This window comes from Acromyrmex echinatior, chromosome 14, assembly GCF_024713525.1.
Source record: "Acromyrmex echinatior isolate Ae372 chromosome 14, ASM2471352v2, whole genome shotgun sequence".
Taxonomy (NCBI): domain Eukaryota; kingdom Metazoa; phylum Arthropoda; class Insecta; order Hymenoptera; family Formicidae; genus Acromyrmex; species Acromyrmex echinatior.
The window spans coordinates 3,374,383-3,393,043 of NC_141865.1; the positions used below are offsets into that span (position 1 = coordinate 3,374,383).

The following is an 18,661-nucleotide window of genomic DNA, read 5'->3' on the forward strand; positions in this document are numbered from 1 at the left end:
ACTCATCACATCTTAAGATTGTATTGATTTTAAATATAAGAGCGATTATGAGTATCAAGCTACAGAGAATATTTTATCTACTATTAGTTGAGTTTGACCAATAAAGCACTACCTAAAAGAATTATGGAAAAATACTTATCATTATACTGAAGCTTAACATATTTTATGGAAATAGAATTCATGTGAAGTTAAGGTTTTTTATTCTGCTATACATATAAAATGAAATATTAAAAAATAAATTTGCACGTTTGATGACAATAACTTACTTTAATTTAATTGAAAACTATATTTTTTTAATGTTAATTTCCTCTCTTTTTCTTTTCTCTAAATTATATATACAAGATGAGCTATTAGAATCCGGACAAAATTGAATTAAATTTTGTCCGCATTCTAATGGCTCACCCTGTATACACACACACGCGCACGCACACATACACACATACATGTTTCTAAAGTAATGATAAATCTTTCGCATAGGAGCAGAATGGATTAAACTGAGAAGAAAAGTCCTCTACCATTTTACGATTATAGCAATAGTTAATAAGATATTAATTGCTAAAAATAAAATTGCCGAAATTGGTCTTTAATAATTTTTTACTCAAATACTATCAACTTTACAAAAACACTGTAAGAGACAAAAAATTATTTATTTTCTTCTCATAAAGTTCTGAGAATTTTTTCAGAATTTTTTAATAACGTATTTTCTTATGTTGGTAAAAATAAGAAAACGCTGTCTTCAAAAGTTGATAAAAAATTCTGAAAAAATTCTTAGAGTTCTATAAGAAGAAAATAAACAATTTTTGTCTATTACAATTTTTCTATAAAGTTATATATATAAATATAATAATTATAATATAATATATAAGTAAAAAATTATTGAAGACCAATTTTCGACAATTTTTAGCAATTAATATTTTATTAACTAATTATTGCTAAAATCGTAGAATGGTAAAGGACTTTTCTTTTCAGTTTAATCCATTCTGCCCGTATGCGCAAGTTATTATCATTATTTTCCAAACACCCTGTGCGTGCGTGCGTGCGTGCGTGCGTGCGTGCGTATATATATAGGATGTGCCAAAATTCGCAAATTAAAATACCACAGCAAAAAAAGCTTTCGAAAAAATATGCTGTAAAAATATATACATGTTTGTCACTTATCGTTCCGAGCAGTAATTTTTAAAACATAAAGAAAATTAGCTAATTATATATTATTACTAATTATACGATTACAAACATAAAGTTACAAGCAATAGTTTCGAAATACAATTTAAAATTTAATTGTAATCTATAATTATATAGCCATTTGTAAATTACCTAGACATTACGATTTTAGAACTAATCTAAAAAAAATATATAATCTATTTAAAAATATAATTTAAAAACTATAATGTATTTAACAATAAAATTAGATTAAATTTATAATTTTGGTTAATTACATTTAAATTTAACCGTAGTTTATACTCAGGCAATTTTAAATCTTTATTAAAAATTACTATTTTAAACGGTAAATGATAAATATTTTTATAATTTATTTTTTCAATAACTTCCTTGTTATATGATATTTAATACTCAAATTTCGAACATCTTGTATATATAATTTAGATAGATAGATAGATAGCTAGATCTAGAGAGAGAGAGAGAGAGAGAGAGAGAGAGAGAGAGAGAGAGAGAGAGAATTTAAGGAATATATTTAGATATATTTTGTAAATAAATCATTTTTAAAAATTACATATATGATTTCTCATAATTTTACGAGATTTTATTCAAATTCAATTATATATATGAAAGATAATACATGTTTATTTCATTGTTTCCAATATTTTTGTCGTGTAATTCATTGAACTGTTGAATGAATTTGTTTCAACGAACACAAGGCTGTACTAGATTTTACAAAGGTTCTAGATATAAAGTTATATAACATTTTATATGATTTTCTAAAACGGTTCAATGATCCAGACAATCTGCTTGTCAGATTTAAAAGAGAAATCGATGTTCCTTGAAATATATTTAAACTTGCGCGCATTGAAATTGTTTTTAGCTATTTATGACAAAAATAGAATGGCATATTTAATAAGAATTTTGAAAATAATTTAGATTTAGTCTTTGAAATATTTTTCAATAAAATCATCGTTGATAGAAGAATAAATTTATTATGAACAAATATTATTTCATATTGGTATTTAATCTTTAAAGATGATGGGATCTTTTTTTTTTTAAATCTTGCGCCTTTTCCTTAAGTAAGATTTATTATAATTCATTATACTCACACTGTTTGCTTTAAAGTATGACATTGTATCAGTACCACTGTAATGGTTTTCCGTCTGGCAATATTTAAAAACAATCTCCTAAAAATTTGTTATAAAGGGTTTATAGATTCACTGCAATTTGATATTCATAATTAGAAATTCAAAATAGCAGATCTATCATTGCGGTTTGACTATCAAAAAAATATATTTTTGTGAAACACAAAGAACTTTTTTGACGTTGAAAAACAAATAATAATTGAAAACTATATATAATAAAATTTTGAGAATGTATGGAAACGATAAATCAAATAAAGCGTGTATTGTATACAGAACAATATACAAATGATGAAGCATGAATAAGGCTTATTAGTACATAAAGATGAGATACAAGCTTTTATTTGCAAGCTTTTATGTAGCGTAACATGATAACTTACCAGTTAACCTACCAGTTAATTTTAGTATTAAGAGTCTAGCAGAACGAGTATTAACGATAAGCATAGAAATTACAACATGAAAACTAGAATAGCATTTTATAATGGCGCTCCCGTCTTGTAAAGATTAATTGAATTTTAGAACTGCTATTAATCAATAATTGAATATTGTACAGAGGTGTGAACATTACATTCAAGCAACATAGATTAAATTACCAATAATTTTTTATTAATATTTTATGTAAAAAAATAAAACTAATGAATGAAAGTATCAAATTAAGAAAACAAACTGTTCTTTCACAATTATGTTTCTCAGAATTACGGCTTTATCTGAGAAGTTGATGAGTTTCACGAGTTTTCTATTCGAGCAAATTAAATTGAACAACAATTAAATGATTCGTTGAGATTTATTCTTAGCTCTGTTTCCTCTCACGTTTTATTTTTTTTCTCGTTTTAACAATGAATTATTATGTGAGGAGCGCATGCAACGTTTTATTATACGAATAAATTAAATTGCCAATTGGCAATTTGTCCAAATACTTGAGGGCACAGTCATGGCCACGTAGGTGGTGAGTTGACTGTGTTGTTCAAATGCTTTATCGATCACAGGAAAAGATTGCGACAAAAATTAAAGAAAATTAGGAATTTGCAACGCAAACGAGTAGTTTTCTCTCTCTCTCTCTCTCTCTCTCTCTCTCTCTCTGTGTGTGTGTGTGTGTATGTGTGTGTGTGTGTATGTGTGTGTGTAAATATTCTTTTGTAACGAATTTGTTGAGCATTAAAATACTTTGTCTTCCGAGGAGTACATCGTCCCGCGTTAATACCCTGATTTGGCCATGAGTGGATATTTTCAGGAGCGCCGCGAGGCGTCGGGGATTTCCGACATATGCCAAAAGCATCTTCGGCAACGAGAATGACTACGAGAAGCCGAAAAAAGAAGAAAAAGATGAAATAAAATATAAGATGATGAAGATTACATGAATTATATACACTACTATTTATATACATGTAATATATATATATATTTTTTAATTACTTAATATTAAAATACTTTTTTCTAAAAATTAAGTTGCTGAACAATCAATTAGATCCATAAGATTCGTAAAGTTTATTTTATATGCCATATCTCATTTAAAATGAGTATATATTTCTGTATAATCTTCTTTAATTGTATTTTGTAATTTTTAATGTAATATAAATTTTACAACGTTTTCATATAAACTGAAATTAAAAAAATGTGATCTCAACTGTAACACAGTGATGAGATCGCAATGGAAAAAAGTATTGTATTATTTTAAATCCTTCTAAAAAAATCGAATACTGCAATTTTTAAAACCTCCTTACTCTGTATAATATTCAATTAAAGATCTATTTCGAGATTAAAAATAGACAATCTCTTATGAGCTGCGGCAGATGAAGAACTGTTAACTGTAGCAACGGTGATGGCAACCCGCGTCTAGATTAGGAGATATTTACTGCCCGCAGGGATTTCTAAGAGAACGTGAACAAGAGAAAGATGAAGGAAAGAGAAGGGAAGAAAGAAGAATGACGACGATGACTAGGAACGATGCGTCGCGTCGCGACGCGCGAACGGCGTCGCCGCCGTTTTCACCCAAAGGCGTCTCTCAAACCAAGCGATGTCGTGGCCATCCGGGCTTCCTGGTCCGTGTACCACCACTCGCGTGCCATCGGCGTGTTAGGCGTGGGCAGCATCGCTGGCTAGCCCTCGAGGCGTCTCGCGTGCCCATCTTCGGTAGCATCGCGTATCGCGCCACAGACGTTATATCTGGCGTCGCGACGCCCTCGAGCCTCAGCCACTCCTCAGCCGCCCGTCGATTCACAGCTCACCCTCACGGTTAGTAACATATCCGCGAAACGTTCCTTTCTGTGCTTGCTCGACATCTTGAAAATTTACGCGCGATTACAAAAGTTAAGTGTCGACAAGAGATTCTAAAAAGGAAAAAACAGAAACGTGTCAGTGTATAAATCAAAGGGTTCGATTTAAAAATTAATTCTGTAATGCGATCAAAGTTGGGAAAAAAAATGGATTGATTCTAAAGTGAATTAAAGCATTGACTATAACAACGTTGTGTCATTGTATGTAGCACAATAGAAAAATTCTTGCAAAAGACTCTGTATGTTATACTAGAGGAAATGTAATAGTCAATTATTTAAATATTATAGTATTGGTCAATACAAATTGGTTTTTTTTATAAAATAACTAGGATTTGATATCTTAATTATAATAAAAGGATAACATCAATATTTTAATCAATATTTTAATCAAAATAAATATAATTTAGAGTGTATTCCGAAAAATATCAAAAATTAAAACAGTATGAATTAATTGTTTTTAAAAAGTAAAGATTATTATTTTATCGGAAATATTATTATTATTTTTTTAAATTTAATTACTTGATATCTTTGAAAATTCTAAAATAGTTAAAATAGTCAATTTAAATATTGAATCAGCTAGCTTAACCAGATACAATTATATATCTGCTTATAATTTTTTGAAAATATGTTCGAACGAAAATAAATAGAATTACACACAAATTAAGTGGAATTGATAAAAAAAATTTATTATTTCAATTATACTCGGAAAAATCAAGAGAAAACTAGTTTGTAATTCGATATAATCGAATCCTAACTTAATCGAATAAATTTTTTTTACAGAAAAACTAAAGCAGCAGCAAAATGTGTGATGACGAAGTAGCAGCCCTCGTCGTAGATAATGGTTCCGGCATGTGCAAGGCCGGCTTCGCCGGAGACGACGCTCCCCGCGCCGTATTCCCCTCGATCGTTGGTCGACCTCGCCATCAGGGAGTGATGGTCGGTATGGGTCAGAAAGACAGCTACGTGGGTGACGAGGCCCAGAGCAAAAGAGGTATCCTAACACTAAAATACCCGATCGAGCATGGTATCATCACTAACTGGGATGACATGGAGAAGATCTGGCATCATACTTTCTACAACGAATTGCGCGTCGCACCAGAGGAACACCCTGTCCTCCTCACTGAAGCGCCCCTCAACCCAAAAGCTAATCGCGAAAAGATGACGCAGATCATGTTCGAAACCTTCAACAGCCCGGCCATGTACGTCGCCATCCAGGCCGTCCTTTCTCTATACGCTTCCGGTCGTACCACCGGTATCGTCCTAGACTCCGGTGACGGTGTCTCTCACACCGTACCTATCTACGAAGGTTACGCCCTTCCTCATGCCATCCTCCGTCTGGACTTGGCTGGTCGCGATCTTACTGATTATCTCATGAAGATCCTCACCGAGAGAGGCTACAGCTTCACCACCACGGCTGAGCGAGAAATCGTCCGCGATATCAAGGAAAAGCTATGTTATGTCGCTCTGGACTTCGAACAGGAAATGGCCACCGCTGCTGCCAGTACCTCTCTCGAGAAGAGCTACGAGTTGCCCGATGGTCAAGTCATCACCATCGGTAACGAGAGGTTCCGCACACCAGAGGCTCTCTTCCAACCTTCCTTCTTGGGTATGGAATCTTGCGGTATTCACGAAACCGTCTATAATTCCATCATGAAGTGCGACGTCGATATCCGTAAGGATCTCTACGCCAATAATGTCCTCTCTGGTGGTACTACCATGTACCCCGGTATCGCCGATCGTATGCAGAAGGAAATCACCGCTCTCGCGCCCTCGACCATCAAGATCAAGATCATCGCTCCTCCTGAGAGGAAGTACTCCGTATGGATCGGTGGTTCCATTCTGGCTTCTCTGTCCACCTTCCAGCAGATGTGGATTTCCAAACAAGAGTATGACGAATCTGGTCCTGGCATTGTCCATCGCAAATGCTTCTAAACGCATCATTACACGATTGATGCAACAGCGTAATTTTCAAAAAAACACGTTTGCATCTCGGGAAGAACACACAAATAACATGCAATTCTGGCCCGAGCAATCAAGCTGCTATAAGAAAATATCAGAGCATTATCATCGTCTCTCGGTCCTTATCAGATCTCATGGAATCATCGTCACGGTTTCGTTCATCATTTTTGCACAAATAACGGCGACCTGGTTATCATCTTCAACGCCGCAATTTTTTGTAAAACTGCGCTCGGTACCATCATTGCTCACTTAATGTTATCATCATGGCCGAGGTAGTGGTTGGCGAGATTGGCTCTCGTCTCAGGACTTTTCTTACGGTAGCCTTGGATGTTATCAAGCATTGGAAAGGATCTTCGTATATATAAATGTAGATGGATGCTATCAAGTGCATCTTTTGATCCACGAATGAAATCTTCTGGGCAGATATAAGAACAGGCAGAAACCTCGGAATTACGCTTGGCAACGATCTTGAGACTACTTCGGGAAAGCTGGGCTTTTTTCACTGTCACGTGAGCGTTTCTCATCAACATTCGAGAAATCGACCCTCTCTTAATACGTACTACATATTGATTACGTCTAGTTTGCTAATCGAAGCAACTAAGTATCTACCAATGTACTTCTATATTTTAATTTATTTTGTAAATATTATACATTATGTTATTATATATTGTTATACGATGTCAAAGTGAATTCAAATACACATTATATCATATAATATCACTATTGTTTTTACTACGTGAACTTTTTTATTACCTCCCGTAAACTTTAGCTTTATTTCTGCAATTCCTCTACATTGTTCTACTTCTCACTAAATAGTACTTGAAACTTCCTCTTCAAGTTTTTACCTGTGAAATATATTACTATATAATAGTACGTAAATTTTTAACTTTTTATTTGAGAGCTTATTGAAAGCAAACATTTGATTGAAAATAAGAAAATGCATGAATAGAAATATATATATAAAGAAGTTCTAAATATATCAAGAGTACGTGAAGTCTTCAATTTTTAAATTAATCCTCCTTATTTTTTTAATGAATTAAACATTAAGAGAAAAGAGAAATTTGCTTATGCATTTCACAACAGTCTCAAATATTATTTAATAATCGCTGTAGTAAATAAATTTGCATTATAACATTATGCTAACGTGTTTTTGCATCTTGTATCCAAATTTGTCTTCAATCGCGGCGAAGTAGTAGCCTGCGTTTTATTTTAAAATAACTATTATCGTTATACATATTATAGTCGCGATGAGTAACCTTGGCCTGATACAAGATACATTTTAAATTCAAAAATTATCAATACATAATTTATTTTTTTTTCTTCTTTTCTTCTTATTTTTTTTCTTTTTCTCGAGAGTCTGGTAGAAGAAGAAGACAAAGTGTTCAACCAAAGGTTATGCTAGCATTTTATTGGCTAGTATTTGAATGACTAGCATTTGATTGGCTGATCATGACGTAAGAAGAATATGCGCAATACGCATTAAGCGCACTGTTACATCTTGTCTTCTTTCACTATAGTAGTGAGTATCTAATAGTATTTTTGCTTCCCCGATAGGACATTATTTATAAAATTATATGACGAAATCTTACTAAATCTATAAAATCTATAAAATTTTTAATGTGTAATTATCAGAGTTTCTACAACTGTTTTTGTAAATATATCCGTGTATACGCGGCGAATATATTTATAAGAACAGATGGAACTCTGTCTTTTTTAAAATTTGATAACTGTTTGTTATATTAATTTCGACATATATGTAGTTTCAGCATAACAATAACAATATGACAATTCTTAAACGACATATTTACCAAATTAAATTTGAAAAGAAATTATTCAATAATTGGGAAAAATTATATTTTAGCTGTATTTAAAAAATATAATTATGTTCATAAAAATGCACATTATTCCTAAATTATAATATAGAAATATTGCAATATGAAGTATTATACATTTATCATGACTAAAAATTTTAGAGTCAAACGAACAGAATTTTGAAATAAATATGAAACTGTCTTTCAAAAGTGTTCGTCAAATATTTAAAAATAATTAATTAATGAGATAATGTGTCCTGATTTCTTTCTTCAATTTATTAATGCTGGTTTCTAATTCATTATATTCTCGAAATATGAAATATTTACACTTCAAGTTGTATTTATTTAATTTTTCACGAATATACCATTTAGAAAGGAGGGTGAGTAAAATAGGCCGATTTTTACTTCCAAAGTAACAAAAGTTACTTGTATTCTCATGTCTTTTGGGTCACTGAACACTTTTATTCATCCGCTGAATGAGTTGTTATAGCTGATAGATTAGAAGCATTTTTATTAATATATAAAAAATGCTTAATTGATTTTGAATGACGAGAAATTGATATTATACTTTTTTAAATTGAAATGATCTCGTACTTATATTCGATATATTCCTGATGACCATTTAAATAATGTATTTTATGTCGAAGCCTCTTCAGATTCTGATAATAACGAATGAATTTACGCTATACTATAAATTATGATACAAAGATAGTAATAATAGTGCTCTAGTAGGCGAAAGTCTGTATCTTAAAAAGATCTAACGCATCTCTGATGGGATTCCTGTGGTGGTTTATCGTTTTAACATTCTCAAAACTTTACATGTACATTGTTAAAAATTTCATGAAATTTATTATAATATACTTTTAAATTATACAATTTGAACTTAATTTCACGATATTACATTAAATTTAATGTATTTATAACTGAAAAATATATTTGCGTACATGTACATGTATTTTTCATGAAAATTTATGAACTTTAATGTACACGTTTATTATATTTAAATAACTACTTTAACTTAATTTTCAGTTAAATCATTCATTACTTTTAATTTTGTTCATAACCACGAGCTTTATTTATGTGTAAAGGAAGCATTTCTAACAGTGTACATATCTAATGAGACTTAAAATTCTTTAAATAAGAAATTACCTTTTTTAATTATATCATATTGATTTCGCATTGTGAGATTTAAAATTTCTGAAGTGTTCTATTTTTAAGTGTTTTCTTTGGTTTTTAATAAAAAAAGTTATAAAATCGACCTATTTTATCCATCGTCTTTTATTCTGACAAAACTATTATATTATGGCGAATCATCTTAGCGCAATTATTGGAAAGTTTTTGCCAATTCATGTTGTCATTATTTCCGAATTTGCAAGATGCAGAATCATACGAATCTGCTTCTGACTACCAAAAATTATTTTTTCATGTATTTTTTCATTAATTATTGTCTATATAAGTCTTTCGTAGATGTTTTTAAACGTTCTATTGATATTTATTATACAATATATGGTTATTCTACAATGTGCTTTTTGTTTCCTATTTCTTGCTTTTGTTATTTTTTACATCTTGTTTTTTTGCTTCGGTTTTTTGTTTTATGTCTGAGATAAAAGTTAACGAACTTCGGAAGAAACAGGAAACACATAGCAAGAAATAATTGTCGATAAAACGGTTGTAAAGAGGGAAGAAGGCAAAAGGCAAAAAGCTTTAGGAACGAAAATGTCCGCGATAAAAGCTGAAGAAATTTATTTCCGTCGCATCGCATAATCTCAAAATATTTCTGTTAACTTAAGTTCCATAGGAACGTGATTCTCACTTCTATCACAGATTTTTTTTTATTTTTTCTCGTTGATATCTGATCTAGATATTTATTTTAATTTTAGGAAATGATAATTCTGCAATGATTGAATCTATTACAGTTTTAAGCAAAAATAATTAGGATCGAGAAATATGTTAATATGAGAATTTATTCATGTCGTGTGATCTACAAAAAGAATTGTGTTTTAAAAAAGAAGATAAAAAAGATTGGCATGTATATTGCGTGCATTGCGTGTATATGCGTGAATTTGACAAAGAATATTTCGTAGAAAATTTTTTTATAAAATAAAGTCTATTAAAATCAATATTTTTACATATAGGATTTTATTCAGAGAAAAAGAAAGTAAGAGAGAAAGAAAAAGAAAAGAAGATGAACAATAAAGGTACTACTTAATGTGAGATTGACTCTCACAAATGGCAGTTAACTTTAACGTATTTAACTGATATTTGTAAAATGACACATGTAGATTGGAAGTCTCGGAAAAATTAACTGGTTTGAATTAATTAATCGAAACGATCGGTATCTCAATGCAAAGTTGGAACGCGTCGCGTGGTATTTCCAAAGTAATGAAGCATATTCCTCGGTCCGCTTAGGGGCTGCGGCCGCCTAGTTCGGCGAGCGTCGCGACGCCTCGCGAGGCGATGCCTTTTTCGTGCCTGTCGAGCAAGCACCATCCCACGAAAATGCGGGGGCGTCCAAACGAGAGCATATAATTGACGTCGCGACGTCGTCGAGGTACAGACGCCGCTCCACCTCTGTCCCGTGCACGGTACGTAGACATAGTATCACGAATTTCCATTCCATTGCTGAGTTCCTCCCTTTCTCTCGGAGAACACAATCGTTTTCTGCTTGCTTTCGCGATCTCATCAAAAGACGTCCGCGTGTTATGGTGATTATAAGCGAATGAAAGTGATAAGCTGCTGAACCATTAGGATTATTCGAGATAACCAGCAATACAGAGTAACAGTTTCACTATTATCTTAACTTACGTTTAATCAAAAGGAGGACATAACTTTTTTTGCGACCATTTCGGGATCGTTTCATTTCTACATTTTTTCATGCATGTATTTTTCTTCAAACCCGAAAATTTCTGAAATCCGAAAATTATCATAATAATGACGCTATACTCAAGAAAAAACTGATACTTTAAAAAAGAGTTAATGAAATTCTTATTCACATCATTACAAACTAATTTAGAGAGTTGGATCGATAACTTTAAATTAATTTTTAAATGATTGAAGTATATACATATATAACAATAGTGATTTCATAATTATATAAGAATATAATGAGTGATGATTTTATTCTTTATTTCAATGTATCAATTTTTCTTGGAGTATAGCATTATTATTATATAATTTTCGGATTCCATGAAGAAAAATATACAAGAAAATGTGAAAATACAACAATTCCATACAACAAATGATTGCGAAAACATGAAAGTACTCTCCTTTTAAAGTTATATTTATTTATTATTAAATTAAATTAAATTAAATTTAATAACAAACAACCTGCAAACAAAAATCTACTTGTTTTTTAATTTATTTGTAATTATAAACTACAAACACAATTTTTTCTTTAGTTAAAATAATATTTAAATTTTAATTAGTAAAATGGATTAAGAGACGTATCATAACGTCAAATATATTTTCAAGTATCAAACATATTTTTCAAATATATTTTCCGTTTTCATATTTACTTGAAAGATTCAGTTTGTTAACAGAAACATTTTTAAATTATTCATATTTTCATATATTTTATTACATGTTCGTTCTTCTTTGTCTTTTATTACTTTTTTACTTTGATTTTTTAATCGATATAAATTATATTTATATATATAAATTAAATTTAAAATTGTTAAAAAAATATTCGTATAATTCCTACATATTTCATTAGTTTTTATTTAATATACTACTTGCCTCAAAAAAGTTCTTCGACCCATTATTGAATCCTCGGAAGAAGTTCAAGTTCTCAGCGATCACTGTATCAGTTGAGATTGCTTCTTGGCGTATCGTCAAGTTGCTCGCATTCATTATAGTCATCATTTTTGTACATCTACGTTTCATAAAAATTATGAGCAGGAAACGAGTATCCTATTTGCAACAAATTAATATTAATCTGCGAATATAGCATTCTAACAATACGCTTAACTTAACGTATTAATTTTAGAAACATTAGTTGTCATATAATATCTGAAGATATAATAATATTCTAAAAGAATGTTAAAAGTTCTTGTTAATTAAATTTTATTAATATTTATAATATTTATATCTACATTTTAATAATATTAAATGATACTTAAAAAATGACTGTTATATAAGCCATAAATTTTGTTAAGATAAATTATTTTAATGTAATTAGCCTTGATAAATTATCCTTGCAAGATTTAATAAATAAAAAAATTGAAATATAAGCAAGATTAGCTAATAAAATATGTGTAAAAAGAAGAATTTTTAATAAATAATAGAAACTTTAAAATTTAGGCTTTCATAACTTAATATAATTCCAAAATATCGGGATAGAAATTCCTGATAATCTATAGAAAAAAAATCGAAATATCATCTAAATTTAAAAAATATAGAAATTATTTTACAAAAATTAAAACATTTTAACATTTCATTTACTTTTGCTAAAAAAATGTTTAATCAGTAAAATTATGAATATATACTATATTACTTCGCGAATCGTTCGATGACCATAAAAGGACTCGTCTTCTGTGGATTGCTCCCTCAACTGTCTTCTCAGTTGGTTCCTAAAATTATACTCATTTCTCTAAGGATCCTCCCTCAACGTCGCTTAACTTTAAACATGGCTCGACCGCCTCTCTTAAGCTCTTTCTAAAATCTAGAATTACAACTGATGAGGTACAAGTTGACATTAGCGTTAAACTAACATTACCAGTGTCGGTCATAAAAGTCGCGAATACATACGAACGTGGAACGAATGACGTCTCTTCGTGATTGGGCTCATAGTTGCATAGTCGAGGTCTTCGGCCGCGCGATCGCGTTTTGGTCCTTTTCTTCAGGCAGGCATAATTTTGGCATGCTCGGCGTTGCCTCGCGGCGGGACGTTATGTTTTATCCGTCGTCATCGTCGGCTGCGGCGGCGGTAGTGGTAGCATCGGCCACCATAATCGTCGCTTGAACTTATTAGGGAGCGTCCGTCGGCCGTACATCTAAAGTTAGCGACGCGCCAGGCAAAAATAGCGCCGCGACGTCGGGACCGCTTTGCCTACCGCTTTATAGGCAACTAGGTCAATTCTGGCTTCGCACAACGCTCACCGGGGACTAGCTTTATCGAAATTCGCTCGACTATCATCAAATGTATGAATACTTTTTTACAAATAATTTCTATCGCTTCTTAATTTTGAACTCCAAACTTTAAAATAATCTGAATATTTTATTCGCGTAAAAAATTATGCAAGTTACTCCAGAAAAGTCTTGAAAAGACCTGCAATTAAACTGTAATTAGATCAAGTTATTATTTTTAATGCTTATACTATTTTCTCTTGCTATTAAATAATACAATAATTTAAAACTTTTATTCGCAAAGAATTGAATAACTGTAGCAGAATTATTTAATTGATATTTTATTAATTACACGTGTGTAATTTTATTTTTTGTTCAAGAGAAAATATTACAGGAAAAAAGATGTGATTTTATGAAAAAAACTATTTTTAGTTTTTATCTTAATTTATTTTTCTATCTTATTATTGTTTATGCAATGGAATCATGTGTGATACTAGAATAACATTTTAAGTTATAACAATTATAATTTACTTATAATTTATTGTTAACTTCATAAAATTCTAACTATTATTCTATCGAATGAGAATATGTTAGCGATAAATAATGTAAATATTTACAGAAAATGATAATATAACAATAATTTCTGTTAACAAAACTATATTAATATAATGACAACCAGTATAAATGATTATTGTTCAGAATTGATATACAAAAATTACAAATTACAGAGTAAGAGACGTTACAATTTGTGTTACAGAGTGTTAAAATCAAAGAAAAACAACAATGTGCGACGACGAAGTAGCTGCCCTGGTCGTAGACAATGGCTCCGGCATGTGTAAAGCCGGCTTCGCCGGAGACGACGCTCCTCGCGCCGTCTTCCCCTCAATTGTTGGTCGACCTCGCCATCAGGGAGTGATGGTCGGTATGGGTCAAAAGGACAGCTACGTAGGTGACGAAGCCCAGAGCAAAAGAGGTATTCTGACATTGAAATACCCGATCGAGCACGGTATCATCACCAATTGGGATGACATGGAGAAGATCTGGCATCACACTTTCTACAACGAATTACGTGTCGCTCCAGAGGAACACCCTGTCCTCCTCACTGAAGCGCCCCTCAACCCGAAAGCTAATCGCGAAAAGATGACGCAAATCATGTTCGAAACCTTCAACAGCCCGGCCATGTACGTCGCCATTCAGGCTGTCCTTTCCCTATACGCTTCCGGTCGTACCACCGGTATCGTCCTAGACTCCGGTGACGGTGTCTCTCACACCGTACCTATCTACGAAGGTTACGCCCTTCCTCATGCCATCCTCCGTCTGGACTTGGCTGGTCGCGATCTTACTGATTATCTCATGAAGATCCTCACCGAGAGAGGCTACAGCTTCACCACCACGGCTGAGCGAGAAATCGTCCGCGATATCAAGGAAAAGCTATGTTATGTCGCTCTGGACTTCGAACAGGAAATGGCCACCGCTGCTGCCAGCACCTCTCTCGAAAAGAGCTACGAGTTGCCCGATGGTCAAGTCATCACCATCGGTAACGAGAGGTTCCGCACACCAGAGGCTCTCTTCCAACCTTCCTTCTTGGGTATGGAATCTTGCGGTATTCACGAAACCGTCTATAATTCCATCATGAAGTGCGACGTCGATATCCGTAAGGATCTCTACGCCAATAATGTCCTCTCTGGTGGTACTACCATGTACCCCGGTATCGCCGATCGTATGCAGAAGGAAATCACCGCTCTCGCGCCCTCGACCATCAAGATCAAGATCATCGCTCCTCCTGAGAGGAAGTACTCCGTATGGATCGGTGGTTCCATTTTGGCTTCTCTGTCCACCTTCCAACAGATGTGGATTTCCAAACAGGAGTACGACGAATCTGGCCCTGGCATCGTCCACCGCAAGTGCTTCTAAGCAATTACGCTCGATGCTATTCACTATTATTATTGTTATTATTGCTACCTTTCCCTAAGTTGTACCGTTCACTGCCGCATCGCTTCGTCTAGTTGGGTCTCCGTTAGTCAAATATTCTGTTGTCGTAATTGGTCCGTGGCGGCAAGTCTTTTATCAACAACTATTATACGAGCATATACGTCATCTTTTGTATATAAGTTTACGTCTATGGAATAAATCAATCTTATATTCTCTCTTACAATCGAGCAATTCGTAATTTTCATTCTTCAACCCTCATATTTGCACAAATACTGATTAGCAATATTTAACTGAATTAATACGCGCGCGTGCGTGTGTATGTGTAAAGAGGATATATTTTACTTTTTATTTATATAAACCAATTTATATAAACCTTTGGCTTATTACTTAAATAAATTAATCATTTAATTAATTTAATAACAAAAATAATCTATTACTTTCTTAATCTAAATGAATCTTTTTTAATTCTTTCTTTAAATTTCTATTTACTGTCGATAAAATTGAGATGTATAAAACTATTTTAAACGTGAAAGTACACACTTATATGCTTTGTAAATCATAAATATATAATTGATGGCTAGGATTCCACGAAAGAAATAAAGTCATTAAAAACATTCTTTTTCATAAAAATCTGCTTATTAAAGTTTTAAAATGTCATTGCATAACGATATAAAATTATACTAACAATAAGCATGAAAATAGGATTTATAGGATTTGAAATTTGTGCATAATTAATATGCATGTAATGCACGTTGTTGTATATATTGCATGATCAAAATAAAAAATATATTTATTATAATTATTATTGGATTGTAGATAAAAATTAAAGTAAAAGTAGCATTAGCGCCCTCGCAGATATGAGTTTAGTGGTGCAAAGATGGATGCGCGGAACTTTTGTTTTTATGTTCGTATACGTATATAATGCAACGGCTCAAAATAAAGACGTGTATCATATACCTCGTAACTTGTTTTCTCGTCGGTCTCTTCACAAAAGTAGTATAATTATCAATATTACTTTTTATTAATATGTTAGAAATTTGATTTAAAATTAAAATCACAATTATAATGCAACTATAAGTTTCTCCAAAGGAGGGACAATTTTTTTCGCAACCCGGGGATCGTTTTATTTCTACATTTTCTTATGTATTCTTCTTTAATGGAAACTGAAAATTATCATAATAATAACGCTACACTCTAGGAAAAATTAGTGCAGAAAAAAATTAATAAAATCCTTATTTACATTGTAAGAAATCGTCAATTATGCTTCGATTAAAAATTAATTCAGAGAGTTGAATCAATAACTCTACATAATTTTTAAATGATTGAATCATAACTGCCAACTATTTCGTAACGATATGAATAAAGATTTTATTTTAACCAATTTTTATATCAATTTTTTTTTAGTGTTGCGTCATTATTGCGATAACTTTCAGTATCCAAAAAAATAGATAAAATAATATAGAAATAAAATAATTCCCAAAATTGATCGTATAAAAGTGAAAATTGTATTCTTCTTTATCACTCAGATTATTTTTAATTTTGTAGCAAACGTCATCCGTATTATGTACGACAATATTATGAAAAGTAAACCTTAATCAAGATTACATAAAATACATTCGAAGATATTTCAAATCTGGCTGCTTCCAACCCAGTGAGAATGACAATGAAATCGATGTCGATTCGACATCGATGTTGATTTGATGATTTCGACGTCGAATCGCCATCGATTCCATTATCATATCTCACTGAGAATGCTTAAAATCCAAGATACAATTTTGCGATATCATTTCTTCAATAGAAACAATATAACATAATATTTTATTATATAATATGGTTAGAAATACAACTAGAGAAAAGTAATTGCATTGTGTTTAAGTTAATTGTATTACATATTCTCATACGAGGAATAAAAAATAATTCTTGCGAATGCTTTAATTGTTGCTAAATTATTCTATAATTACAGTAGTTATAAATTCTTTCGTGTCTTTAGATCTCAATAAATTAATGACGGATATGTAGTCAAATTTTACTGATAAATGTAAAAGGATTCTAAATTTTTCTTAATAGATGCGATCATAATCTTTCTAATTAAATCCTCCCAAGAGATTTTACTTTTTAATTTTTCCTTTTTTGAGGTAAAAAAAAAACAGAATTCACCTTCAGTGTTTTCCCTGGTGAAGATCAGCCTTTTCACTCATGCTGAAGTCCTGATGACGAACGTAACGATGACGAGTGAGAGGTGTTCAACAATAAAAGATGCGCCCTTACGGGGTTGAAACTCGACAATGCGAAACAACATCAGCATCGGCTTAGCCGACGATGAAAGGTAGAAGAGGGGATCTTTACGATGGCTCAAGCAAGGGAGTTGCCCCGTGCACCTGCCAATTATAACAAATTTGCAGTTTTGTCCATTAGCTGTACTAGTATTCTTTCCTACTAATATATTTGAATATCATATTATGTCAACGGATTCTGGGAACGCTGCCAATATTAATAACACGCGCCAAGAATTGGTGAGTTATTATTCTTGGCAGCGCAATCTTGATCATTTAATAAATAATATCTGTTCTATATGAAAGAATGACAACTAAAGAAAGTATTTATTTTTCAGGTAATTAATACGCTAATTAAACCTGTTACTCCATTCTAAAGAAAAAGATTTGTCTTTTGCATTGTAAAATCACAATTTTGTTTGAAAAAATATAGCACAAGATGTCGCTTCAAAATTCTTAACTCATCATAGCGAACTAATTATCTTGCAAAGTTTACTTTTTCGAAATCAAAATATTTTAAGAATCTCGATTCTTCCATATTAAAAGTTCAATATTTTGAAGTTTATTCTTTCAAGATTAAATATTTTTAGTTCATATTTTTCGAGACTTGATCTTCAGTAGAGTTAGTTCTTTAAAATTTGCTTTTCTTGAACATAGATTTTTTTTTTGTTTTGCTTGAATCTCTATTTCTTTAATTAAGCTTTACTACATCCTGTTTTATAAGATTTTATTCGAATCTCGCTTATTTTTCGACCCTTCCACATCTTATTCCTTGTTTTTCTTTAAAGCTTCATTTCTTCACCGAGGCCCACGATAACAATGGACGGCCCTGTCGCGTAACGAGTCCTTATTTGGATCCAGAGGCCGTCGGTCACCACCGCGTCGACGTCGTCACCACCGCCGTAGCAAGATGCTTCGGCGTCTTTTCTCTCTTTCTCACTCTTCTCTCTCTCCACCGTTGCTCCTCTCTTTAGGGCGAACTAAGGACTAGCTTGACTAGAATGGGCGGCGCGGGCTCTCAGCCCGACATTAACGCGAACAGCCGATTT

At 32.1% G+C, this 18,661-nt stretch overlaps 2 protein-coding genes, 1 long non-coding RNA gene and 1 pseudogene across 3 annotated transcripts; 3 read left to right on the plus strand and 1 right to left on the minus strand.

Moving 5' to 3' along the window:
• Positions 1–4,375: 4,375 nt before the first annotated feature.
• Positions 4,376–7,247, plus strand: LOC105146700 (actin-5, muscle-specific). The gene is made up of 2 exons (XM_011057124.2): positions 4,376–4,532; positions 5,354–7,247. The coding sequence occupies exon 2, from the start codon at positions 5,375–5,377 to the stop codon at positions 6,503–6,505; it is 1,131 nt and encodes a 376-aa protein (XP_011055426.2). The 5' UTR covers positions 4,376–4,532; positions 5,354–5,374; the 3' UTR covers positions 6,506–7,247.
• LOC105146702 (uncharacterized) lies at positions 6,889–17,657 on the minus strand. Its single transcript, XR_015547517.1, has 5 exons — positions 17,497–17,657; positions 13,090–13,609; positions 12,836–13,003; positions 12,079–12,214; positions 6,889–7,377 (listed from the first exon to the last, which is right to left on the minus strand). It is a non-coding gene; the product is annotated as an uncharacterized LOC105146702 (long non-coding RNA).
• LOC105146701 (actin-5, muscle-specific) lies at positions 10,828–15,562 on the plus strand. Its single transcript, XM_011057126.2, has 2 exons — positions 10,828–10,928; positions 14,165–15,562. Exon 2 carries the CDS (start codon positions 14,191–14,193, stop codon positions 15,319–15,321), a length of 1,131 nt encoding a protein of 376 aa, XP_011055428.2. The 5' UTR covers positions 10,828–10,928; positions 14,165–14,190; the 3' UTR covers positions 15,322–15,562.
• On the plus strand, positions 17,170–18,606 carry LOC147907346 (uncharacterized; annotated as a pseudogene).
• Positions 18,607–18,661: the final 55 nt, after the last annotated feature.

What these genes read in the sequence shown, in the direction of transcription:
- LOC105146701 (XM_011057126.2), top strand. Translation starts at nt 14,191, where the DNA reads ATGTGCGACGACGAAGTAGCTGCCCTGGTCGTAGACAATGGCTCCGGC.
- LOC105146700 (XM_011057124.2), top strand. Translation starts at nt 5,375, where the DNA reads ATGTGTGATGACGAAGTAGCAGCCCTCGTCGTAGATAATGGTTCCGGC.